A 27,366-nucleotide genomic window follows, 5' to 3' on the forward strand; every position below is an offset into this window, starting at 1 on the left:
TATATGGGGAGAGGATTCAGTGCTAGCTGAACTGCGTTCGAAAAGACGAAATGCCAAAACTTATGAAAAAATTTCCAAGGGCATGATGGAGAGAGGCCACAATAGGGACACAGATCAGTGCCGCGTGAAAGTCAAGGAGCTCAGACAAGCCTATCAAAAAGCAAAGGAGGCAAACGGTCGCTCCGGGTCAGAGCCGCGGACATGCCGCTTCTACGCTGAGCTAAATGCATTTCTAGGGGGGGCCGCCACCACTACCCCACCTCTGACTGTGGATTCCGAGCTGGGGATAATCTCATCAGGGACACCTGATGATTCCGCGGAAGGGGAAGAGGAGGAGGAGGAGGAGGACGAGCTGGCAGAGAGCACCCAGCTCTCCGTTCTCCCCAACAGCCAGGAACTGTTTCTCACCCTGACTGAAGTACCCTCCCAAGCCTCCCAAGCCAGCACCCAAGACCATGACCCCATGGAAGGGACCTCAGGTGAGTTTACCTTTTAAAATATAAAACATGGTTTAAAAGCAAGCATTTTTAATGATTAATTTGCCCTGAGCACTTGGGATGCATTCGCAGCCAGTACAGCTACTGGAAAAGTCTGTTAACATGTCTGGGGATGGAGCGGAAATCCTCCAGGGACATCTCCATGAAGCTCTCCTGGAGGTACTCCAAAAGCCTTGCCACAAGGTTTCTGGGCAGTGCAGCCTTATTCCGTCCTCCATGGTAGGACACTTGACCACGCCATGCTAGTAGCAAGTAATCTGGTATCATTGCCTGACAGAGCCTGGCAGCGTATGGTCCCGGTGTTTGCTGGCATTCAAGCAACATCCGTTCTTTATCTTGCTGTGTAATCCTCAGGAGAGTGATATCGCTTAGGGTAACCTGGTTGAAATAAGGGAATTTAATTAAGGGGACTGAGGTGGCCGTTCCTACTGGGCTGTTTGCCTGTGGCTGAAAAGAAATCCTTCCCTGCATTTAGCCAAGTGCAAGGGGGGGGGGAGGATTGGCCCAGAGCTTTTCGCGTTTTGCTAGCAGGGATCTTCCCTGATACCAGCCAGGCGGTGGGGGGAGGGATAAAGCACTCATCCCAGAGAATTCATGGCGGGTGGGGGGGGGGGGTGTTAGTTTGGTTCCTGCAGGGATCTTCCCTGATACCAGCCACGCGGTGGGGGGAGGGATAAAGCACTCATCCCAGAGAATTCATGGCGGGTGGGGGGGGGGTGTTAGTTTGGTTCCTGCAGGGATCTTCCCTGATACCAGCCACGCGGTGGGGGGAGGGATAAAGCACTCATCCCAGAGAATTCATGGCGGGTGGGGGGGGGGGTGTTAGTTTGGTTCCTGCAGGGATCTTCCCTGATACCAGCCACGCGGTGGGGGGAGGGATAAAGCACTCATCCCAGAGAATTCATGGCGGGTGGGGGGGGGGGTGTTAGTTTGGTTCCTGCAGGGATCTTCCCTGATACCAGCCACGCGGTGGGGGGAGGGATAAAGCACTCATCCCAGAGAATTCATGGCGGGTGGGGGGGGGGGTGTTAGTTTGGTTCCTGCAGGGATCTTCCCTGATACCAGCCACGCGGTGGGGGGAGGGATAAAGCACTCATCCCAGAGAATTCATGGCGGGTGGGGGGGGGGTGTTAGTTTGGTTCCTGCAGGGATCTTCCCTGATACCAGCCACGCGGTGGGGGGAGGGATAAAGCACTCATCCCAGAGAATTCATGGCGGGTGGGGGGGGTTTGTTAGTTTGGTTCCTGCAGGGATCTTCCCTGATACCAGCCAGGCGGTGGGGGGAGGGATAAAGCACTCATCCCAGAGAATTGGATGGGGGGGGGTGTTAACCTTCAGCAGCAGAAAACAAGCTAACAGGAAAACTGCAGCACAACGGGCTTTGCTTGGTATGTGGGAAAGCAGGGCGCAGAAGCCTAAAGACAGTGGCTTACCATGGCAGCATGCAAGGTGAATTCTGTTTCCCCGACCTGCGTCTGTGATCTCTAGCAGCAAAGCCACAGGCACTCAATATTAAGAGGCAAAATGCGACCTTGCACAGAAATCACATGTGCTATGTAATGTGAATAGTATACACCGTGAAAGAGTATAAGCATTGTTCTGAAAAATGTATCTTTTAAAAAAATTCTCTCCTTTTTTCACTCCCTCCAGCAGGTGCAAATGTTTCAAGCCTCCCTCCTCCTTCCCGAAGGCTATCCCAGATAAGGCGTCGTAAAAAAAAAACGAGAGAAGAGATGTTTTCCGAAATCATGCAATCCACCAGGAATGAAAGAGCTCATCTGAATGAGTGGAAGGAGACGGTTTGCAAGTATAGGAAAGAAGCCAGTGACCGTGAGGACAGGAGGGACCAACGTGAGGACATGAGGGACCAACGTGAGGACAGGAGGGACCAACGTGAGGAGAGGAGAGACGCTCGAGATGAGAGGTGGCGGCAGGAAGATCAGAGGAGTCGGGAAGCAACGCTGGGGCTGCTGCGTGAGCAAACAGACATGCTCCGGCGTCTGGTGGAGCTTCAGGAACGGCTGCTGGAGAACCGAGTGCCGCTACAGCCCCTGTATAACCCCCCTACCTCCTCACCATGTTCCATAGCCTCCACACCCAGATGTGTAAGAACACGGGGGGGGGGAGGCTCCGTACACCCTCCCATTCCACCCCAGTGGACAGCCCAAGCAAAAGGCTGCCATTTTCTTAACCTTTTTTTACTGGGCTTTTCCTTCCCGCTGATCCTCCTCCCAAACCCCACTCAGGTTCTCTCCCTCTTTTTATAATCAATTCATAAAGAATAAATGATTTTTAAACAATGGTGACTTTATTTCCTTTGAAAGCAAGCTGGGGGAAGGGGGAGGGTGGGTTCCTTACAGAGAATGAGTCAATAAAGGGGGCGGGTTTTCAGGAAGGATAAACAAACATAAATTTCACACTGTAGCCTGGCCAGTCATGAAACTGGTTTTCAAAGCTTCCCTAATGCGCAGCGCTTCATCGTGTGCTCTTCTAATCGCCCTGGTGTCTGGCTGCGAGTAATCAGCAGCCAGGCGATTTGCCTCAGCCTCCCACCCTGCCATAAAGGTCTCCCCCTTGCTCTCACAGAGATTGTGAAGCACACAGCAAGCAGTAATAACAATGGGGATATTGGTTTGGCTGAGGTCTGAGCGAGTCAATAAGGATCGCCAGCGACCTTTTAAACGGCCAAATGCACATTCTACCACCATTCTGCACTTGCTCAGCCTGTAGTTGAACAACTCCTGACTCCTGTCCAGGCTGCCTGTGTATGGCTTCATGAGCCATGGCATTAAGGGGTAGGCTGGGTCCCCAAGAATAACAATTGGCATTTCAACATCCCCCACGGTTATTTTCTGGTCCGGAAAGTAAGTCCCTTGCTGCAGCCGTTTAAACAGATTGGTGTTCCTGAAGACGCGAGCGTCATGAACCCTTCCCGGCCAGCCCACATGGATGTTGGTGAAACGTCCCTTGTGATCCACAAGTGCTTGCAGCACCATTGAGAAGTACCCCTTGCGGTTTATGTACTGGGTACCCTGGTGCTCCGGTGCCAAGATAGGAATATGGGTTCCATCTATTGCCCCACCACAGTTAGGGAATCCCATTGCAGCAAAGCCATCCACTATGACCTGCACATTTCCCAGAGTCACTACCTTTCGTAGCAGCACCTCCGTGATTGCTTTGGCTACTTGCATCACAGCAGCCCCCACAGTAGATTTGCCCACTCCAAATTGATTCCCGACTGACCGGTAGCTGTCTGGCGTTGCAAGCTTCCACAGGGCTATCGCCACTCGCTTCTCAACTGTGAGGGCTGCTCTCATCTTGGTATTCTGGCGCTTCAGGGCAGGGGAAAGCAAGTCACAAAGTTCCATGAAAGTGCCCTTACGCATGCGAAAGTTTCTCAGCCACTGGGAATCGTCCCACACCTGCAACACTATGCGGTCCCACCAGTCTGTGCTTGTTTCCCGGGCCCAGAATCGGCGTTCAAAGCCTATAACCTGGCCCATTAACATCATAATCTCCAAAGCACCGGGGCCCGCGGTCTCAGAGAATTCTGTGTCCGTGTCCATGTCCTCATCACGCTGGTCGCTGCGCTGCAATCGCCGCCTCCTCCTCCTCCTCGCCTCTTGTTTCTGGTCCTGTGTAAGCATAAACTCCACGAGAAAGCGCGAGGTGTTTATAATGTTCAAGACTGCGTTCTGGAGCACAACGGGATCCATGCTTGATGCAGAATGGAGTCTGCAGAGTTCACTCAGGAAAAAAGGCGCGAAATGGTTGTCTGCCGTTGCTTTCAGGGAGGGAGGGGGAGGCTGTACCCAGAACTACCTGCGACAATGTTTTTTGCCCCATCATGCACTGGGGTCTCAACCCAGAATTCCAAGGGGGGTGGAGACTGCGGGAACTATGGGATAGCTATGTAAAAGCTACCCACAATGCAACGCTCTGGAAATCGATGCTACTATGGTAGCTTGGACGCACACCACCGAATTAATGGTGCCTAGTGTGGCCGAATACATTCGAATTTATAAAATCGGTTTCCTAAATTCGAATTATATAAATTCGAATTAATCCTGTAGTGTAGACATACCCTTTGTGTCACAACAAAGTGATTTCTGCGTATTGGACCAGTTTATTCCTTTAAAAGCATGATGATTCAAGTGCTTATTGCAGTACATAAGATCAACCAATTTAAAAACATTCTTGTCATTAATGAGTACGTTAGCAACTCTTATTCACAGTTTTCATTGCTCAGTTTAAAAAGGCTTCATGAAATGCAGATTTAGAGCAAATACACAGATTAAATGGCTGTTCACTTGCAAATCAAGGGGATTACACACAAATTCTGTCTACTACCTGCCTTACATGTGAAAAGCTTTGTTACATACAAGACACACAGTGAGGCCTGGTCTACACTACGAGTTTAGGTCGAATTTAGCAGCGTTAAATTGAATTAACCCTGCACCCGTCCACACAATGAAGCCATTTACTTTGACATAAAGGACTCTTAAAATCGATTTCTGTACTCCTCCCCGACGAGGGGAGTAGCGCTGAAATCGACATTGCCGGTTCAAATTAGGGTTAGTGTGGACGCAATTCGACAGTATTGGCCTCCGGGAGCTATCCCACAGTGCACCATTGTGACCGCTCTGGACAGCAATCTGAACTCGGATGCACTGGCCAGATAGACAGGAAAAGCCCCGGGAACTTTTGAATTTCATTTCCTGTTTGCCCAGCGTGGAGAGCACAGGTGACTACGCAGAGCTCATCAGCACAGGTAATCATGCAGTCTGAGAATCGAAAAAGAGCTCCAGCATGGACCGTACGGGAGGTACTGTATCTGCTCGCTGTATGGGGAGACGATTCCGTGCTAGCAGAACTACGTTCCAAAAGACGAAATGCCAAAACATTTGAAAAAAATCTCCAAGGGCATGATGGAGAAAGGCCACAATAGGGACTCATATCAGTGCCGCGTGAAAGTTAAGGAGCTCAGACAAGCGTACCAAAAAACCAAAGAAGCAAACAGAAGGTCCGGGGCAGAGCCGCAGACATGCCGCTTCTACGCTGAGCTGCATGCAATTCTAGGGGGGGCCGCCACCACTACCCCACCCCTGACCGTGGATTCCGATGAGGGGTTACTCTCAGCCATGCCTGAGGATTTTGCAGACAGAGAAGAGGAGGAGGAGGAGGATGACGAGCTTGCGGAGAGCACACAGCACACCGTTTCCCCCAACAGCCAGGATCTTTTTCTCAGCCTGACTGAAGTAGCCTCCCAACCCGGTATCCCAGACCATGAAGCCATAGAAGGGACCTCTGGTGAGTGTACCTTTGTAAATATAAAACATGGTTTAAAAGCGTTTTTTAATGATTAATTTGCCCTGAGGACTTGGGATGCATTCACGGCCAGTACAGCTACTGGAAAAGTCTGTTAACGTGTCTGGGGATGGAGCGGAAATCTTCCAGGGACATCTCCATGAAGCTCTCCTGGAGGTACTCCAAAAGCCTTTGCAGAAGGTTTCTGGGCAGGGCAGCCTTATTCCGTCCTCCGTGGTAGGACACTTTACCACGCCATGCTAGTAGCAAGTAATCTGGTATCATTGCATGACAAAGCCTGGCAGCGTATGGGCCCGGTGTTTGCTGGCATTCAAGCAACATCCATTCTTTATCTCGCTGTGTTATCCTCAGGAGAGTGATATCGTTAATGGTAACCTGGTTGAAATATGGGAATTTAATTAAGGGGACAGAGGTGGCCGTTCCTACTGGGCTGTTTGCCTGTGGCTGAAAAGAAATCCTTCCCTGCAGTTAGTCAAGTGGGGGGGCGGGGGGCATTGGCACTGAGCTTTTCACGTTTGGCTAGCAGGAATCTTCCCTGATACCAGCCACGCGGTGGGGGGGGAGGGGTAAAGCGATCATCCCAGATAATTGGATGGGGGGGGTTAGTTTGGCTTCTGCTGCTGCTGCACGTTAACACGAAAACCGCAGCACTCAACAGGCTTTGCTTGGTATGGGAAAGGAGGGCGCTGCTTTTATGAAAGTTGCAGAAGCCAAAAGACAATGGCTTACCATGGCAGCATGCAAGCCGAATTCTGTTGCCCGGCCCTGCGTCTGTGATCTCTAACACCAAAGCCGCAGGCACTCAATATTAAGATGCAAAATACGACCTTGTACCGAAATCACATGTGCTATGTAATGTGAATAGTGTTGTTCACCGTGAAAGAGTACAAGCATTGTTCTGTAAAATGTATCTTTTTTAATACTTGTCTCCCTTTTTTCCCTCCCGCAGCTGCAAATTTTTCAAGCCTCCCTCCTCCGTCCCGAAGGCTATCTCAGATAAGGCGGCGAAAAAAAACACATGCGAGACGAAATGTTCTCTAAGATCATGCAGTCGACCCGCAATGAAAGAGCTCATCTCCATGAGTGGAAGGACACGGTATCAAAGTACAGGAAAGCTGCCAATGAATGTGAAGACAGGAGGGACGCTCGAGATGAGAGGTGGCGGCAGGAAGATCAGAGGTGGCGGCAGGAAGATCAGAGGAGACAGGGTGCAATGCTGGGGCTGCTGTGTGATCAAACAGACATGCTCCGGCGTCTGGTGGAGCTTCAGGAATGGCAGCAGGATCACAGAGTGCCGCTGCAGCCCCTGTATAACCACACTCCCCCCTCCCCAAGTTCCATAGCCTCCTCACCCAGACGCCCAGGAACGCGGGGGGGAGGCTCCGTGCACCCTGCCACTCCACCCCAGTGGACAGCCCAAGCAAAAGGCTGTCATTATTTTGAAAATTTGAAGTGGCCTTTTCCTTCCCTCCTCCCAAACCCCACCCGGGCTACCTTGTCAGTTCTCTCCCTCTTTTTATAATCAATTAATAAAGAATACATGATTTTTAAACGATAGTGACTTTATTTCCTTTGAAAGCAAGCTGTGATCGAAGGGGGGGAGGGTGGGTTGCTTACAGGGAATGAGTCAATCAAGGGGGCGGGTTTTCATCAAGGAGAAACAAACAGAACTTTCACACCGTAGCCTGGCCAGTCATTAAACTGGTTTTCAAAGCTTCTCTGATGCGCAGCGCTTCCTGGTGTGCTCTTCTAATCACCCTGGTGTCTGGCTGCACGTAATCAGCAGCCAGGCGATTTGCCTCAACCTCTCACCCCGCCATAAAGGTCTCCCCCTTACTCTCACAGAGATTGTGGAGCACACAGCAAGCAGCAAATAACAATGGGAATATTGGTTTGGCTGAGGTCTGAGCGAGTCAGTAACGTGCGCCAGCGACCCTTTAAATGTCCAAATGCACATTCTACCACCATTCTGCACTTGCTCAGCCTGTAGTTGAACAGCTCCTGACTACTGTCCAGGCTGCCTGTGTATGGCTTCATGAGCCATGGCATTAAGGGGTAGGCTGGGTCCCCAAGGATAACTATAGGCATGTCAACATCCCCAACGGTTATTTTCTGGTCTGGGAAGTAAATCCCTTGCTACAGCCGTTTAAACAGACTAGTGTTCCTGAAGACGCGAGCATCATGAACCCTTCCCGGCCATCCCACGATGATGTTGGTGAAACGTCCCTTGTGATCTACCAGTGCTTGCAGCACTATTGAAAAGTACCCCTTGCGGTTTATGTACTGGCTGCCCTGGTGCTCCAGTGCCAAGATAGGGATATGGGTTCCATCTATCGTTCTACCACAGTTAGGGAATCCCATTGCAGCAAAGCCATCTACTATGACCTGCACATTTCCCAGAGTCACTACCTTTGGTAGCAGCAGCTCAGTGATTGCTTTGGCTACCTGCATCACAGCAGCCCCCACAGTAGATTTGCCCACTCCAAATTGATTCCCGACTGACCGGTAGCTGTCTGGCATTGCAAGCTTCCACAGGGCTATCACCACTCGCTTCTCAACTGTGAAGGCTGCTCTCATCTTGGTATTCTGGTGCTTCAGGGCAGGGGAAAGCAAGTCACAAAATTCCATGAAAGTGCCCTTACGCATGTGAAAGTTTCGCAGCCACTGGGAATTGTCCCACACCTGCAACACTATGTGGTCCCACCAGTCTGTGCTTGTTTCCCGGACCCAGAATCGGCGTTCCATGGCTAGAACCTGCCCCAGTAACACCATGATCTCCAAAGCGCCGGGGCCCGCGGTTTGAGAGAATTCTGTGTCCATGTCCTCATCACTCTCGTCGCCGCGCTGCCGTCGCCGCCTCCTCCTCGCCTGGTTTTTCAGGTTCTGGTTCAGCATAAACTACACAATAATGCGCGAGGTGTTTACAATGTTCATGACTGCTGTCTTGAGCTGAGCGGGCTCCATGCTTGCCGTGGTATGGCGTCTGCACAGTTCACCCAGGAAAAAAGGTGCGAAACGGTTGTCTGCCATTGCTTTCATGGAGGGAGGGAGGGAGAGGGGGCCTTACGACATGTACCCAGAACCACCCGCAACAATGTTTTTTGCCCCATCAGGCATTGGGATCTCAACCCAGAATTCCAATGGGCAGGGGAGACTGTGGGAACTATGGGATAGCTACCCACAGTGCAACACTCCAGAAGTCGACGCTAGCCTCGGTACATGGATGCACACTGCTGAATGAATGTGCTTAGTGTGGCCGCATGCACTCGACTTTATACAATCTGTTTCCAAAAATCAAATTCTGTAAAATCGGAGTAATCACGTAGTGTAGACATACCCTAAGTATCTGCTTAGCAGCAATGACGGCAGTAATTAAAATAGACACTGAGGAGTATTCCTTTACTCCTCCATGTCTCCCAATTCCTAGGCCTTTAAATGATACATTAGCAGATCAAAATGTATTAATTATAAAGAGGAAGGGGGCAGTTTCACTGAAAAACAAAAATGTCTCAAGAAAGTTACATTAAACTTAACTGATTTGAAAGAAACTAGTTTGGTTTCATGATACACATTTCTACCTGGGAATGTTTTGTCACAAAGGGAAGCATTTTTCCCCAAATATTATGCGGGTTTGCTCTGAAAGTTTGTTCCAGAAGTCACAACAGATCCTCTAGCTCCCCAGCTGTCTGAACCTCCCCTCCCCCACACTGGATCAGATATACCAAGGCCACACTTGAGGATGGGTTCTCACATAAAGCAGAATTCTAATTCAATTTTCCAGAAGTACAATCCTTCCACAGAGTCAAAGATTTATGTTTCCACACAGAGCATCCTCATGTTTGTGCAAGTAAAGAGGGCAGCAGGCAGTGAAGGCAGAGGTTCCTGTGTTTCTTTTTGTGCTGTTGGCAAAAATTCCAACACTAATTCATTGATTTTTGCAAAAGTAAAGATCTAAAGTTAGACCAGGTATTTCAGTCTGGATGCTATATTCTTTTTCAAAAAATCTGATCTTCAGGTAGGGCAGCATCATCTCTGCTTGTCATCACCATCAGTCTCCTCTAGCAAATGCTAAAGATCACAATCATGCTGAAGACCCAGCCAACTCCTGGTGAAACACTGGATTGGAGGCTAAATGCCATCAGTCACCCCAGAGTTCTCTTGCTGAATGTCAAATTGAATATAATGCTGTTGGTTGATTTACTGCCTTCCTTATGTAGCAGGCTAGGACTTCTAAGCCACAATAGCATGTACACGCCCAAACTGAAAGTGCCAAATTACAGGTAATTCTCGAGAAATGCAGTCTTAAAGCAGTTCCACGTTCTGTGGGCAGCACTGCAGTGTTCCTTTGCTAGTCAGCTCAGCTGCTAGTCATGTAAACCAGTAGCCAATCTACTGACTTCATGTGCAAGAGCACCAACCGATCTGCTTTGGGCAAGGGGAGGGAAGGCAACTTTGCTGACCTGCCGCAACATGGCACACTGCTTATTTGGTTTTGATAAATTATGTGCAGCACTGGATCTGCCACATTCCCAAGTGACATGTAGCTGGTTTACCAGCTCCTGCCTCACTTACATCGCACTCTCCCCAATGTTCCTGGCATCCAGTAACAGCACCAACAAGCCACATACTGTGTTTGACACTGGTTTGACCCTGACAAACACTTATTTGGCCCACTACTTGAATTTTGAAGACTTGGAGTTCTGGTAAGAGAATGAAATCATGGCCAGAATTTTGAGAAATGCTGACAGAAATCTGTGGCCATAACACTACTAAACTCTTATATATTGCTTTTCAGCTCTGTATTTCAAATCAATTTACAAAGGAAGGCAAGTAACATTATCCCTTGCCTCTTAACAGAAAACAACCAAAAGGTAAGAGCCTCTCAGTACAGATATTTATTCAATTTATCTGGACTGTAATTGCCCAAGAGTCATATGATGAAGGATATACCAGCTGAAACAGGAGTTAGAATTCCACACTACACAGGCTGCAACAGATCTGTGGCTCTATGAGACAGTAAAGCCTTATACAGCTGATTGAAGCTGTATCTTATCTACAGAGTGACAGCTAGTAGATCATGCAGCACATCAACACTCTTGGACAGGAAGGCCACCCAGGTGGTAGTGCTGGCATCTGCCAAGTGACTTTTCACTTATTAGCTGGAAGGCATAGAGGAGACTTTGCCATAGTGTCTCAAGAGTAAGTGGTTTATGAGACATCCTTAACGTTGGCATGGAACATGAAACAGACATTGCCAAGGGATCTGGTGAGCATACATATTCAATATGCATAGCACTACATCCCATGCACATTCATCACTGATTCCATACACTCTTCCTCTCCATCTCCGTCACCCTTTTCTGTTAGCCTTTCAATGCTGACTCCTACTCCTGCAAGCCCTTAATTGTCAAAAATAATAAAATTAAAATTAACATGATGTGTTATGTTGCACAAACAAGCAAACACACCATTTAATAGTGTTGTAACCTCATCCTTCCCTTACACTCTCCACACTTACCTGTTCTCCTTCCTGTGCCATGTCCAACTTAAACGTAAAGTGCTTTTGGCAGAGACCTGTCATGTACTATTTGTCAGTAAAGTAACGTGTGTACCTGTGGCACTCTAAATAACTAACTGTTTTGGACACAATGTCTGTTTTCTTACCCAAGGGAGGGAAATAATCTGGGATGTTACAAATAAGATCCTGACTGGAAACTGGACACTGATTATCTTGAAGCGGGGTGGAGGAGATGCAACAGCACCATGATAATGATGGAAAGAAAGGGGAGAAGGAACAACAAGGAGTTTCAAAACTTAATACCGCAGCAGCCCCAGAAAAGTCTCTTTCAGAGATTCTGGAGGACATCAGCCTTAGGCATGGTACAAAAACAGTGATGGCTGCTGGCAGTCTGGGAGTAATGAGCACCACTTACCTACCTGTTTTATCAATGCTCCCCAGCATGCCTGAAATTCAAAGTGAAGAGCAGAGGGCTGAACAGAGGGGTCTTATGATAACACTACTCAATTCTGAATGACAGCAATAATAGTGTTTCTCATTTTAGGCAGAGTCAGGAGGTAAGCAAAGTGAGTAATAGAAATAGAGAAAGAAATCAAATCAAGTGGGAACATAAAAATCTCTCCCAGCCTCTTCCCTTGTGCCTATACTTGCAGCATTTTAAAACTGTTTTAGACAACAACCACTTTCACAACCTGTTCAGGAACCAGACTCTACATCAAGTTATTTAACAATAATCTACCTAAAATGATTCAAAGTCACAATGATTTTAAAAGATTTAAATTTCTGTCCACAAAGATCAAATATCATATCACAATAATTCACTGACAGATTTCACTGCTGCAATTCAGACACATTTCACTGGTTTATTTAATCTGACCTTTAAAATAGTATTGACAATTTTGTAAAAGCACAGAGGGACAAAGAAAAAAAAACACTAATCAGAAAGGCATGTAACCTACCTCCACTAATCCTATTTGGCTGCTGCTCTGGCGTTTGGGCTTGAGGAGAATAATACTGATGCTGATAATTATTTGGAGGGAAATACTGCGAAGTGGGGCTTCTCCTGCACTCCCGAATACTGGAAAAAGTTTGAGAGTGTGGAATTCCTCTTTGGAATGGTGAACAGCGAGTAAGTCGGGGCTGTGGAGGTGGCAGGTGATCAAACTCTTCTTCATCCTCAAGACTATAGCGATCATATTCCTGATCACTGCACGTCCCTTTCTTTCCTGAATGTAGCGAGATACTTGAGCTGTGTCTTGATACAGATGCTGAAGTAGAAGCATAATCTTGTCTAAGACCTGTAAATTTTAAGAAAATTATATTTGTTTTTTAACTAGACGATCAATACTTGTAACTGAACTATACTTAGGGCAGAGCCTCAGCTAGTGTAAACTGGCACCGCTTCATTCAAGGTAATGAATGGGGCTACCACTTTCCACCAGCTGAAGAGCTGGTCCTTAATGTTTTAAATAGTTATCATTAAGCTGTTAAGATAGCATAGCAACATTGTTAACAGGCAGAACAACAATATTTCCTAAATCTGTAACCAAATGAGTACTCTGGAGCAAGTGGTTCTTGAACTTTTCCATACCATGACTCATGCCAGGAAGCTCTTCACATTATGTGTAGGATAAAGTGGTTGTGAGCCCTTGCCACTCTTCTGAAAGTGTCAGGTTGAGAACCCCTGCTGTAGAGAACGTATCATAACACAATTTTGGGAGTCAAGAAGTTCTGAGAATGACTGGATGTAAATGTTCCTTAGATCATTCGGAATTTGAAAAGTACTTTTCCCTAGATTTATGAAGAGCTCTCAGATTTGACATATGACTTTGCTAACATAACATCTTGAGCATTCTTCCTCAAATGGGAGCTCTGTAAATGAATGTGAAAGAGAGCGTGACGAAGTGAGTGTGTGTGTTTGTGCATGCGCATAGCATCTCCTGTTTCCAAATGATTAAAGGAACAGCCATCAATATAAAAATCATATTTGTTTGGAAAATTTGTACCTACTGTTGTTACAACTAACACTTAAGATAATTAAAATTGAATTAGAGGGAAAATATAGTCTTCCCTTTTCCAGTATATTTACCTGTGGCCTGATTTTAGAGGTGTGATTGTGTTCTCCTATTTTCACCACTCTGATTGCTCTTGCCTGTTTAGTCTGATTGCTCCAGCCAGATTTAATTGAGTGTTGTCGTCTGCGTTACATATGTGTTCTCATTTAGCCATTCTTCACCATTACTCCCATCTGGCTTTCAACACACCTCTTCCCTATATTATGGTCTCCTTTTTTCTCTCATTACCTTTTACTGTTTCTATCTCCCTTTCTCTCATCTACCTAGCTTGACTGACACAAAAAAGGGGGTGGTGCAATGCTATATTTATTATCTCTCAATGATTTTCATGTAAAATTTATTATTATTTGTGACTAAAAAGATACATATTTTCCAAACTGCCAATAATTCAACCTGTGGCCTAAAACTACCATGCTGTTCTCTGGGGCTCGTGCATAAATCCCACAGTGCACGCAACCCAAAACTTCAGCTCCTGAATACCTCAAACATTAGGGTCAGGGGAGAATTTATTTCAGAACCTTACAAGGTAACCAAAAATCCACGAAGTGTATTTTCCCCCTTTCCACAGATTTTGTGCATGGGGGGGATGATTTAGTCCTCCCTCAACTCCCCCCGTCATAAAAACCTCATCACTGTGCTGCATTAACAAAAAGAGACTGTAAAACACCTACATTCAAGTTTCTTCCAATGAGACAAAGGTGACAGCCTCCACTCAACACATACAAATCATGTTTGAAGTTCTAAAAGATTCATTTCCAGTTATCCAAGCACAACAACAAATTCAAACCATTTCCTCACAGGTGAAAAGCACTTCTCTTCCTGCCATTCAGATAAGACATTTTTATTAAATTTACACTTGGCAGAGACCAAGCATGAAAAGTTTCAACTCAAATGGTAAATTCGCTTGAGAAAGTTCTATGACTGAAATTAAAAAAAAAAAAATTAAGAAAAAAGCCACATACTCTCTTCCTGCAGTCGAGCCATGATCTGAACATCAGTGAGGTCCTGTAGTTTATATCCCATGGAGATGGAATCATCCTCCAGTTCGGAGGTGCTCAGTTCACTGTCTATTGATGACTGGGGGCTGAGAGGAGAACTTCTGGAAATGTAGCCTATACAATAAAACAGATTCTTTAGTCAGTAAATATGTACATTATCTATGTCACAAAGGGTCTGCATTCCAAATATTTTTGTACAGATTGAAACCTTATGGAAATTTACTATAAAAAACTTTCTACTAACATTTTGCTAGTTAATTTAGTGCTCTTGAAAAGGTGAAGCTACAATCCTGGAGTGCAAATCCCCATTTGTTCCCAAATTAGGTACAGCCAAGACAACAAACAATTAATCCAACACAGTTTGATTGACTGGGCTAGCTTTCATCCCCAAACATTTCAAACATTTGAGCCCTTCTTATTTAAAGTGTAGTTCTACTCTGAAAAGTAACCGTGTAAATATATCACCAGCTTCAACAGATTAGCTCCTTGTATGGATTCCAAGTCATATTCATGTACTTAAATTTTATTGTTTTTTAAATTATTTATAATTACAGTAGCACCAAAAGACAACAACAACTGGGGACCCATAGTGCACTGTAAAAATACATAGGACAACACTCCCTTCCACAAACACCACACAACGGGAAAGGAAGCTGGATTCTATTTCTTCTGGATTCTATGGTGTGGCTGGGGTATACTCAATGCTTCCACGTGCAGTCTGGCTGGAGTTTGTGAGGGGGGGTCTAAAGCTTACAGGTCATAATGAATTTTGTGGGGGAAAGCTAGTTTATTTGCCACTGTGTAACAACAATAGTCAACCATCACCACTATGTTCTCAGCCTCAAACTAGCTTCGCTTGTTCCAGATTCCCAAAATTAGAATTTAAACTTACACATTTTCTTGACTAGTTTCCTCAGAGGAAACTATTACATGGACTATGAAGGTCAGAGGAGGAAAAAACCAACCCCCAAAGAGCTTACAGTAGCAGATTAGACGGTAGTAGGGCCAGAGGGGAGCCTACTACAGCTGAAGCAGCAAAGGAGGTGCCTGAATCAATTCTCTCTGCATGAACGGGTGCCTTAGCCACCCACAGGACATCTGCCTACAACTGCACAGCAACAGGAGGGGCTACTGTCTGTCTTTGTGTAACCACAGGTGTCAGTTATCTTTCTAGGGCCCATTCGTGGTTCTCCAGTGCCCAGTCATGAAGAGCAAGAGTAGGAGGTCAGTCTCTGGAATGCATCATGTTTCCATTCAGTGTAAAGAACTACTGCTCCTCAGTCTCCTTGTGACAATCACCAAGCCCCACAGCTTGTCTCTGCACTAGCTGGACCCTGATTTGGGGGATATTAGGGAAAAGGAGCCAGTGCCGATCAACATGCCCTTCTGGTGCTAATCCCCTTGGACTGCAGCTGTCACCACGTACCAGTAACGTGAAATTTCTCATTCCAAGGGGATTATCTCCTCCACCCCCACTGCAGTTTAGCAGAGGAAGAACTCCTGATCCCTGCACCGAAAAAGGAACAACACTATATTTTTGCTACTTGCTCCTTTGGCCACTTGGAAAGGCAATTATGTCCTTCCCAAGCTCCTCTTCCCCAGCCACCCACAATTATCCATGCCCCTTTCAAGGGGGCGACAAGCGGGGACAAATTTTTTGGTCAGGTAAATCTTTGCTAGTTATAGTGAAACTCTGCTTATGATGAGGAAAGCCACCTCATTGTGTAAAATAAAGGATGAACTCCACTACATGATCATTTTATAATTAAATTAAATGATAGGCCTAAAATTCTTGAAATCTCACCAGTAAGCTAATAGTTTATACATCCTAGGCAGGTACAATGTATTGCAGTTAAAGTACAGCAAGATAAGATTTAGTAAAGCAATTTTGTAAGCATCATAAATCACTAAAAAGTTAAGGATTACCTGGTCTTTCAGGTGTTAGTATTGCTTTATTGGAGGTTTTAGAGAAGCTGGGAGTATTAAAGCCATTGCTATATGGGGTGAGTCTTGCAACAGGACTATAGGGAAAGGCCAAGGAAACAGGTGTAGAGAAGAGGCTCCGCCATCGGCTAGCTGTTACAGATGTAGAAAAGAACAATTTTAGTTTATAAATAGAATATTGTTTTAGGGAGAGAAAATCGTCAAACCATTATCTGTTCACCCTATTTTGTTGGTTTAAGGTACGAGGAAAAAATTGTCTGAAGTTCAGTAGCAAAACAGAGAATTAGCAAAAGCCTTCAACATCTAATAATGGGATTGTGGCTTTTGAAGAGTTTTTTTAACCAATGTATCCCATATTAAATTATTCTAATATACCATTTTTAGTAGATATTTAGCCTACTGTATGTCAACACACTAACATCATGAGAAAATCAAAGCCACAGCAATTAATAAAGCAACTGAAATTTACCAAAGAGATTTGCAGAGTTTCTGCAAGAGATTGCTTCTGGTAATTGTCATGCAACTAAGTTATTAGCTATGAGAGTTCAGATACAGAATAGTAAATCACACTTATCCATCAAGTGTTAAAAACAACTGTAATCCCTTTCCAAGCTTTTAAGCTACTTGTCATACATTTTCCTTCCGTTTACTGTATTAAATTCCTGGTTACATAAGCATGACTTTTTTTTTTTTTTTTTGGAGGATCAAACAAATTACAAAACAGGCCACCTATTTTTCTATAGATTTCTCAACAAAGATTGCAAGGTACTGTATCTGGTCTGCTCAGCAACATCAGAGGGAGCCCACAATAGGCAAAGGCAACAAAGCTTATTCAGTACATTAAGAAAAGAAAAGAAAAACTTATTCAGGAAAATTGAATTAAAATTGGTTTGGGGCAGGGTTGTTTTTTGTTTGGTGGGTTTTTTTGGAGGTTTTTTGTGGTTGTTTTGTTTTAAAGGTATGTCCTTTAAGAGTAAAATAAAAACTATCTATATGACCTTAAGAAAGTAAATCCTGCAACCACTTATGTTACATTACAGACACAAAATATTTTTTTTAAAAGAAAAATATGTAAATTGCAATGAAGAATCAACCATTCAGAAGCGAGAAAAGCAGAAAGGTGGCACAAGGTGAACAATGAAAAATACTGACTTTTTTGTACTTTTGACTTAAAAAAAAATACTAGAGTTTGCTTTGTTTTGAGAAACATTATAGCGTTTATGACAAAAACGAATCAGGGAGTTAGGTCCTGCTCCAGCAAAGTACTTAACCATGTGGCTAACTTTGAGGTCATCAGGATTGCTTCATGCTTAAAACTAAGTATTTTGCTAGGTTGAGACTTCACACACTAGTCTTCACCTTTGGAGACCAGCTTTTGACACTGGCTTAAGTTGCAAGTAAAAAGCGTATGTTCTAAAGCTACGTTTTTGCAATCATCATATAACATAACTATCATAAATGTTAGTTGACATCACAAATATGCTGTAGAGCAGTGGTTTCCTAACGCTTGTGCAGGGAAAGCCCCTGGCGGGCCGGGCCAGTTTGTTTACCTGCCACGTCCACAGGTTCGGCCGATCGTGGCTCCCAGTGGCCGCGGTTCGCTGCTCCAGGCCAATGGGAGCTGCTGGAAGCAGCGGCCAGTACGTCCCTCGGCCCGCGTCGCTTCCAGCAGCTCCCATTGGCCTGAAGCAGCGAACCGCGGCCACTGGGAGCCGCGATCAGCCGAACCTGTGACGCAGCAGGTAAACAAACCAGCCCAACCCGCCCGGGGCTTTCCCTGCACAAGCAGCGGAACAAGTTTGGGAACCACTGCTGTAGAGTTTGGGATGATAGCCGTAACCAAATTGGACCTGCAGGTCCAGGATTTTAAATTAACTAATTTAATTATTACTCATGTTTATTACACTAGTGCCTAAGGGCCAACTAAGAATGGGGCCCTACTCTGCTAGGCACTGTACAGACAAAGACTAGTAGAGATGGTCCCCCCCTAAAGAGCTATCAATCTATTCTAAATAAACAGGAGAGGCACAGAATGAGGGAAGCGGTCTAACACACAAGCAGATTAAATAAAATGATGGCAGCAAACAGCATATTAGTCTACAATTTTTTGTTTGTTTGTTTACTTAGGAGGGGAGAGGCTAGTTGGAAACTGAAGGGAGGGCTCAGTGGGACTGAGAATAGTCTCGGAATGGCCAGAGGTCCCTGCCTTGACCGTTTCTGCTCCTACCAGCTGGCGTCTCTGGCTGGCTCCTCTCTGCAGTTTTCTCCCATGGCCGCATGGCAGGGATACGGGAGGCACTACCATGATCGTATGCCTTAAGTTTTCACAGGCCTCTGCCTATTGTGACTCTACCAGACCCACTGAGAAAAGGGGCCTTTTGACACTCAGAAGGTCTGAGATATATCTATGCTCTACACCGTGTAATGTCTTTACACACTATTCAGCCCATCCACCCATTATCCTTGATAGTTCCATGCAGCAGGAAACTATTTTGCAGGGCAGACAAGTAGTATGATGAAACACCACATCCCCCTTCTCAGCATAACCATTGTGGGTGGTTCATGGGGTGGGAAGAAAGTGTACCAAGTTGAGGGAATTTCAGTCCCCCTGCTCAACTCTACAGGTCCAAGTGGCTTGTCAGCTGTCCAAAATTATTCCGCTCCCTCTTCCTCCCAACCCCCAGTTTCCCATCTCCCATCAAAGGGTATTATTGGGCCGTATAGGGAATTTTGGGCCTTTTGCACCACCCACTGGGGCCAGTACTGAACCGCTCCCTCTAGGGCTGCTATTGCACAGAACAGAGACAGCATTGCTAGAGAGAAAAAAGAAACAGCTCATTATTACCAGGAAGAGGAACAAAGCAGTCTGGCATGGAGATGAAGGATTTGCAATGCCCAAGAGTCCCTCCCTCAGTGAACAAAAGCTAGACTGGAGAATGATCAGGGCATAATAGCACAAAGTAAAATCCTGCCCCCCCTTCCCTAGGAATTATTGCTACTCTCTCCATTTTGCAAGATTATACACTTCCTCCGCCCCTCAAAAAGAAAAAAAAATAAAGCTCTGAGGTCATAGGTGCACTGGCAGTGTCGTACACAGATCACTGAAAAATGCCTAGCAACATCATTCCTAGCTCTAGATAGGCCAGTGCTATCAGTCCTTAGCATTAGTTACTGAAACCCACCAATTTCACTCAAAAGGAGTTAAAATATGCAATACATTTTTTAAAAAGGCACAAGGCAGCTGTACCTGTAATTTTTTAACTCTAATATTTAGTACCTCTAGTTAAAAGTCATCATTCAATAACAAAGGGCTATATTCTTGTGATTCTATTCTCTTGCCTAACAAAAGATACTGTTTTGTAAGAGTTTGATCATTTGCCAGGCCAATTTGCTGCCTGCATGTTCTCACCCACAGATGCGGTCAACAATACAGCACAAATAAATAGCATTCATTACTTTGTACAATAACTACTGTGAACAGGCCCACCAAGGACAAAGCTACAGTTACTGCAACTCTGAGGGTAGAACTCACATTAAGAACACAATTAGTATTTATGGCAAACAAGAGGATTCCACATTATTCTTTCAGTATGTGATCTCAGGAAAAGCTGGGAGGGGGAACAAATATATTTTAGATGGAAAAGGGTCAAAAACTAATGTTGCTTGTTTTGGAGCGTTTAATCATCATATGCTAAAAAATCATTGTATAGCCTTTAAACTTCACTAGGGTTATGTTTATTTAGTAAGCACCACTGTTTAGAATCAAATTTACAAAAAGTTTTCATTACAGTTGAATTTAAAAACAAAATCAAAACAAAGCACACAAAATAAATATTTCCACAGTACTCACAAAGACAACAGAGCAATGTTCAGAGAACTCACATATCAAGCTGAAGTCATAAACAGATGAGTTGGAGGAAGGGGGGGTATGTATGTGTGAGAAAATGTGAAATTAATGTAAAAATTTATAAACTCACCAAAAACCTGGAATAGGTAATGATTTTACCCTAAACTGATTCTGAGGCTGCACTGATTAACATAATAAAAAACTACTACAGCATGCAAGGATTTGCACTTCATTAACTGTTTCCAATAGGTAGTCTTCCACCCCAGAATAGGAGATAAAATGTTAAATAAGGAAATGAAGAATGCTTAGGCCTGATCCTGCATTGATGCAGTGTTGCCAACTCTCATTATTTTATCATGAGTCTCACACTATATTTGGTATTTTTCTTAAAGCCCCAGCTCTCAGAGTAAAGTAAATTATGTGAGAAGTGCAGCTTCCATTTTAAAAAATGAAAGCAAGTTTCCAGCCCTCATGGCTATAAAGAAAAGCTTGAAAAAATGACCTGAGTGTACTCTAAAGGTTCAGAAGATGTGCTGACGGATTAAGCTGTTCACATGGCACACAGAAATTAAAGGAGTTAAAGTACTGTAACTAGATAATAACCTCAGATGGCCTCAAATAACAAAGTTCAAATCAAATTGGAATTACAAATTATTTGGATTTGAGGTTTTGGTCTTGGGCTATATTTAGTAAACGGACAGCTCGTAGTATTCTATGTCTATACCAGGGATCGGCAACCTTTGGCACACGGCACATCAGGGAAATCCGCTGGCGGGTTGGGATGGTTTGTTTACCTGCAGCGTCCGCAGGTTCAGCCGATCGCAGTTCCCACTTGCCGCGGTTCACCGTTCCAGGCCAATGGGGGCTGCAGGAAGTGGCGGCCAGCACATCCCCTCGGCCCGCACCCCCCATTGCCTGGAACAGTGAACCGCTGCCCACGTCTTGTTTACAATGTTATTTGAGCCAACAATTGAAGGTACATTTACAGTATTGGCAGCCCCAAGAATTCAAATGTCATGAGTCAAGCCCCCCAAAATCATAAGTTTACCTTAAATCATGAGATTTAAAAATATATATATATTTGCCTTCTATGATAGTTTGGGGGCTATGTCTGTGTCCCCAATTTGATTCTATGAAAACCATGTTGTATTTCAGGCTCCATTTTAGATACAACCTTGATTCTGTCCTTCACTGTACACTGTGTAACCATCCTCTTGGATTGCATCATGTCTCTTCTGTTGGGGGGTGGAGGAGGCTGGTGCCTAGCTGTCACCGACCCTGAATGAGAGAGTCATCCAAGAGCTATCAACAATTGACTAGCCTTGCCCGGGTGGGACAATGGGGGCAGAGCCATTGACTGTTAACAACCCTCTATGCCAACAGCCCACAGTGGAGAGGGGTGGGGATGGAAAAACCCCAGCAGAAGGACCGAAAGAGAAAAAGTGTCTCAGACTAGTTTTAAAAAGAGACAGGCTCTCTAGCAAGAGAAGCAGAACAGGCAGGAGTTTCATCAGAAAATTCCAATTCATCAGACCAAAAAAATTGTGTGGAAACATACCAGGTTCGATGACCTACCACATGCAGGATTCCATCAGAACCGTCTGGTTTAGGTCAGATTGTCTGGTGGGCTGCTAGGGACTCCATGCTTTCAAGGTCTGTGGCTCTGAGCAGCCCAGCCATCCCAACTGCCCCAGGGCCAGATTCCTCAGCGCTTCCAGACTCCCAGGCCAGCTACTTTCCTGGCCTGCTTGACTCCTACAGCCTGATGAGCCAGCTGCCACGAGAATCACGCAGCCCAGGAAATTCTTAATTTCAGTCAGCTCTAGGCAAGGGGGACTGGTCCCTGCTGAAGGACACCAACCAAATCCCCCAAGACTTCGAGGAGTGGTTAGAAGTCCAGAGGAAGGGTGTTGTATTCAGGTGATTGTTTTTTCATAGATCTATAAATATGTTGTGCTGTCTGACTAAAGTGTATAAATGTTTAAGAAGTTCCTCTGCAAAGCATGTGTGTTCCTTACGGTATCTCTGCCACTTTATCTCCAAAGAGCTAAACTACACACCAGAGGTCACTGAGGGTAGAACCCTGGAAAAACATGCATAAACTATTAGGGGGCTGGGGGCTGGGAAGGAGCTTGGGAGGGCTGAGCACTAGTTCCAGGGTCAAGGCAACTGGGCTATGTTGTTTTGCAACCAAAAGAGGTGTCAAGACATGGGGTCTGCACCTGGGAAGCACACCTGAGAGACGTAGGGCTAGGAGCAGTAATCATCATCATCATCATTATTATTATTTGTATTGCCAGAGTGCCTAGGAGTAAGACCCAGGGAGTGTGAAATCACGTGGAATCCAAAGGTTGGGTCCAATACAGCAATCTGGTCATTGTCCACAAGGGGGACAGCCAGGACTGTAACACCTTCTGGGGTTTGTTTGTTTGGTTTTTTTGATTGTTTGTTGTTTTGTTAATTTTTGCGGTACACTCAAGCCATGTTTTCAAGCTTTTCTCTGCAACCATGAGTGCTAGAAACTTTTTTTTTAAATGGAAGTTTACATTCTCACTAATTAAATGCCTCCATGGGCTGGGGTTTTAAAGAAAAGAAAAAAACACTGAAACTCATGATAAAAATTACTAGAGTTGCTGTTTGCCGACACCAAATTGTACCTGTAAAATTGGAAGTTGGGCAGAGGCACTTACGTAGACTAAATTCATCAGGCTCAATATGTTCACATAGTCAGTATCTTGACATTCTAGCTAGTGCAGGGGTGTTTCCAGATTAATAATCTCAACTATCAGCAGATGTGGTAGCCTCTATGCTTTGTTTTAGAAGTTTATTCAGTACTTTCATCACCATAGCAACAATTTCTTCAGCCATCTAGTTAGCGGTAGGAACTTTGCCATCAGCAGCGAGCCACATTTCAACTGCTTCATGCACATTTGCAGTCACTTTGAATCTATCATTGTCTCCAACTCTCTCTCCACCCCACACAACCCTCTTGCGGCTTCCTTGCTGTTCCTGTCTTTTCACTTTTTTGTTCAGAAGATGCAACATGCCTTTTTTTCCTGAGTGCAAGGCTAACACAACTAAAATAACCCCAGCATAAATCTCAGCTGCTCTATCTGATAATCTGATGTGGGTCTTCCTCCATCTCTCTTGGTGAAGCTGTTCTGCTCTGTATTAAATAACTGAATATTAATTGGGTCAGCAGAGACTGAGTGGTTAGGGCACTCACTTGAGAAGTGGGAACTGCCTGTTCAAATCCCTTCTCCTCATCAGGCAGCGGGGGAGTGAACTGGGGTCTTTCACATACCAGGTGAGTGTCCTAACCACTGGGCTAAAGGTTATAAGGGAGGCGGCCTCCTTCACCCATTTTCTGTGGAGTTAGGTGTCCTCTGAGCACACCTACTGAATCAGGCTCTGCCAGTGAGCTAGGCAGAGAAATGTGTATTTTTATCCGATTTAAGGATCACACAGGGCCTTACATGTGAGACAGGCATCCAGGTGCCTGCCTGAGGCAGCAGTGCATTTCCCCTGTGGCAGAAACTTAGGTGCCTCGGGAACTTTTAAAGCAAAAATTGAGGTACCAAGTGAGTTTAGGCAACAGCCAAGCAGTGAGTTTTGTGGATCTCGGTGCCACCTAAATCTGCGGCCATATCTATATTACAAGCTTCAGTCAATGCAAGTTACATCAGCATAAAGCCACCACAGTCAGTATATTGCTCATGCAGATACATACTTGCCTCTTTGCACCAGCATTGCACCTGCTTGCCAGGAGTACTGGTGTCAATGCCAGTGCGGTGCACTGTGGGTAGGTATCCCAGTGTGCAACTCGCCATAATCCAGCACACAGTCTTTTGGGAAATACAGGCAATGCATAGTGAGGCAGAAACAAGTGTGCAGGAGTGACTGGGAGGGAGAAGTCAAATTTGCATCATGCAACCATCTCATAATGCCATCCCTATCCCATAATTTTCGCTCTTCTTTGTAAAATCCCACAAACCCACACAGCACTTGTCGCTGTCCGCCATACTGGACAGAAGCATGGATCCCACAAAGCTCTGCATCTTTTCATGAGTGTTGCAAACAAAGGACACACGATCCTTCAGTATTTGCAGAGCCACAAGAACCGCCACAGCAGCAAGGAACATGACAATTTCACAGAGGAGAGATCACTGTGGGATACAGCAAAAACCACTTCTAGGTTGTTGGTGGCATTAATGGAGCAGCTGCAGACAGTGGAGTGCCACTTTTGGGCCTGAGAAATGAGCACTGACTGGTGGGATTACATAGTAATGAACATTTGGGATGACAAGCAGCAACTGCAGAACTTTTGGATGTGAAAGGCCACATTCCTGGATCTATGGGCCAAGCTCACCCCAGACCTCCAGCGCAGGGACACCAGAATGAGAGCTGTACTGACCGTTGAGAAGCGAGTAGCAATCACACTCTGGAAGCTTGCAACACCAAATTGCTACTAGTTAGAGGCGAGGGCCATTGTCATGCAAATGTCCAGGATGTCCTGCTATGCAGGACATTGACTCTCAACCATGCGCAGGACATAGTCGATGGATTAGCAGCAGTGGGGTTCCAGAACTGTGGTGAGGCCATTAAGAACAGTCATACTGGGTAAGACCAAAGGTCCATCTAGCCCAGTATTTTGTCTTCCGACACTGGCAAATGCCAGGTGCTCCAGAGGGAATGAACAGAACTGGTAATCATCAAGTGATCCATTCCCTGTCACCCACTCCCAGCTTCTGGCAAACAGAGGCTAGGGACACCATTCCTGCCCATCCTGGCTAATAGCCATTGATGGACCTATCCTCTATGAATTTATCTAGTTCTTTTTTGAACCCTGCTATAGTCTTGACCTTCACAACATCCTCTGGGGAAGGAGTTCCACAGGTTGACTGTACATTGTGTGAAAAAATACTTCCTTTTGTTTGTTTTGAACCTGCTGCCTATTAATTTCATTTGGTGACCTCTAGTTCTTGTATTATGAGGAGTAAATAACACTTCCTTATTTACTTTCTCCACACCAGTCATGATTTTATAGACCTCTATCATATCCTCCCTTAGGCTAGGTCTACACTACGGGGGGGGGCGACCTAAGATACGCAACTTCAGCTACGTGAATAGCGTAGCTGAAGTTGCGTATTTTAGGTCGACTTACCTGGCTGTGAGGACGGCGGCGAGTCGACCGCTGCCGCTCCGCCATCAACGCCGCTTCCGCCTCTTGCTGCGGTGGATTTCCGGAGTCGACGGCAGAGCGATCAGGGATCGATTTTATCGCGTCTTCACTAGACACAATAAGTCGATCCCCGATAGATCGATTGCTACTCGCCGATCCGGCGGGTAGTGAAGACGTGCCCTTAGTCGTCTCCACTACCCGCCAATCCGGCAGGTAGTGAAGACGTGCCCTTAGTCGTCTCTTTTCCAAGCTGAAAAGTCCCAGTTTTATTAATCTCTCCTCATATGGCAGCCGTTCCACACCCCTAATCATTTTTGTTGCCCTTTTCTGAACCTTTTCCAATTCCAATATATCTTTTTTAAGAAGGGGCGACCACAGCTGCATGCAGTATTCAAGATGTGGCTGTACCATGGATTTATATAGAGGCAATATGATATTTTCTGTCTTATTATCTATCCCTTTCTTAATGATTCACAACTCTCTTTTTGCTTTTTTGACTGCCTCTGCACATTGGTCCCTTGCGTCTGATGAAGTGGGCATTCACCCACGAAAGCTTATGCTCCAATACTTCTGTTAGTCTTAAAGGTGCCACAGGACCCTCTGTTGCTTTTTACAGATTCAGACTAACACGGCTACCCCTCTGATACTCTGCACATTGAGTGGATGTTTTCAGAGAACTATCCACAATGACTCCAAGATCTCTTTCTTGAGTGGTAACAGCTAATTTAGATCCCATCATTTTATATGTATAGTTGGGATTATGTTTTCTAATATGCATTACTTTGCATTTATCAACATTGAATTTCATCTGCCATTTTATTGCCCAGTCACCCAGTTTTGAGAGATCCTTTTGTAGCTCTTCGCAGTCTGCCTGGGACTTAACAGCAGATAGACAGCAGATTACCATCCTTAGGGCTTGGCTATACTTGCGAGTTACAGCACAATAAAGGAGCCCCAGACGCCCTAGCTCACTCCCCTTCCACACTGGCAAGGCTCCACGGCTACAGCGCTGCTGGTACTTCACCTCGGTGAGAGGAAATACGTTTGCTGTGCCTTTGCTACAACGCACGGGCGTCAGTGTGAACGAGGTGTTGGGTTACTGTGCTCTGATCGGCCTCCGGAAACATCCCATAATCCCCTTAAGTCAAGTGGCCACTCTTGTCATTGTTTTGAACTCCTGTAGGAATGCGGAAATGCCCTTTCAAAGCTCCGTTTCTGACAGCCGGCATGCAAGTCATTAGTGTGGAATGCTGTGAATGAGAGAGAGGTGGGGGGGAAAACGGGGGGTCTGCTGCTGTCTGAATTTACAAGATAGCATGCTGACATGCTCTCAGCCCTCCAAACATCCACTCTCTCCCCCATATACACACAAATCACTCCCTGTCACACTCCACCCCACCCCTCCACCCCCATTTGAAAACCACGTTGCAGTCACTTGCATGCTGGGATAGCTGCCCATAATGCACCGCTCCCAATGCCGCTGCAAGTGCCGCAAATGTGGCCACGCCAGTGCGCAAGCAGCTGTCAGTGTGAACAGACTGCAGCGCTTTCCCTACTGCACTCTCCAAAGGCAGGTTTAACTCAAAGCGCCCTACATCTGCAAGTGTAGCCATGCCCTTAGTCTGGTACCAACCCACCTTGCCATAGAGTACATCAACAGAAAGGGCTACTTTTCTGTGGTTATGCAAACATCAGTTGATCACCAGGATGCTTCACTGACAAAAGTTTTAGCTGCTCAGGAAAGGTGCATGATGCTCATATCCTGAAGAACACAGGACTGTTCAGAAAGCTGCAACCAGGGACATTCTTTCCCAAGCAGTGGATTTCTTTCGGAGATGTTGCAATGCCAGTAGTGATCCTAATAGATCCAGCCTACTCCTTGCTCCCCTGGCTCATGAAGCTGTACACTAGCCACGTCAACAGCACCAAGGAAAGTTTCAGCTACCAGCTCAGCAGGTGCAAACGTGTATTTGGTAG

At 45.6% G+C, this 27,366-nt stretch overlaps 1 protein-coding gene across 3 annotated transcripts in view; it reads right to left on the minus strand.

Annotated features, from left to right (window-relative positions):
- The window catches only part of SLAIN1 (SLAIN motif family member 1), an 80,053-nt gene that overhangs the window by 16,014 nt on the left and 36,673 nt on the right, over positions 1 to 27,366 (minus strand). The window contains exons 3-5 of one of the 3 annotated variants that reach the window (XM_065422545.1): positions 16,343 to 16,492; positions 14,381 to 14,530; positions 12,303 to 12,641 (exon numbers count right to left, since the gene is read on the minus strand). In XM_065422545.1, the coding sequence (XP_065278617.1) occupies positions 12,303 to 12,641; positions 14,381 to 14,530; positions 16,343 to 16,492 (639 nt within the window). Of the gene's footprint in view, positions 1 to 12,302; positions 12,642 to 14,380; positions 14,531 to 16,342; positions 16,493 to 27,366 lie in introns of those variants that run through there. The other 2 variants (XM_065422553.1, XM_065422562.1) reach the window with 2 other exon arrangements.

Source organism: Emys orbicularis, chromosome 1 (assembly GCF_028017835.1).
Source record: "Emys orbicularis isolate rEmyOrb1 chromosome 1, rEmyOrb1.hap1, whole genome shotgun sequence".
Lineage (NCBI taxonomy): Eukaryota > Metazoa > Chordata > Testudines > Emydidae > Emys > Emys orbicularis.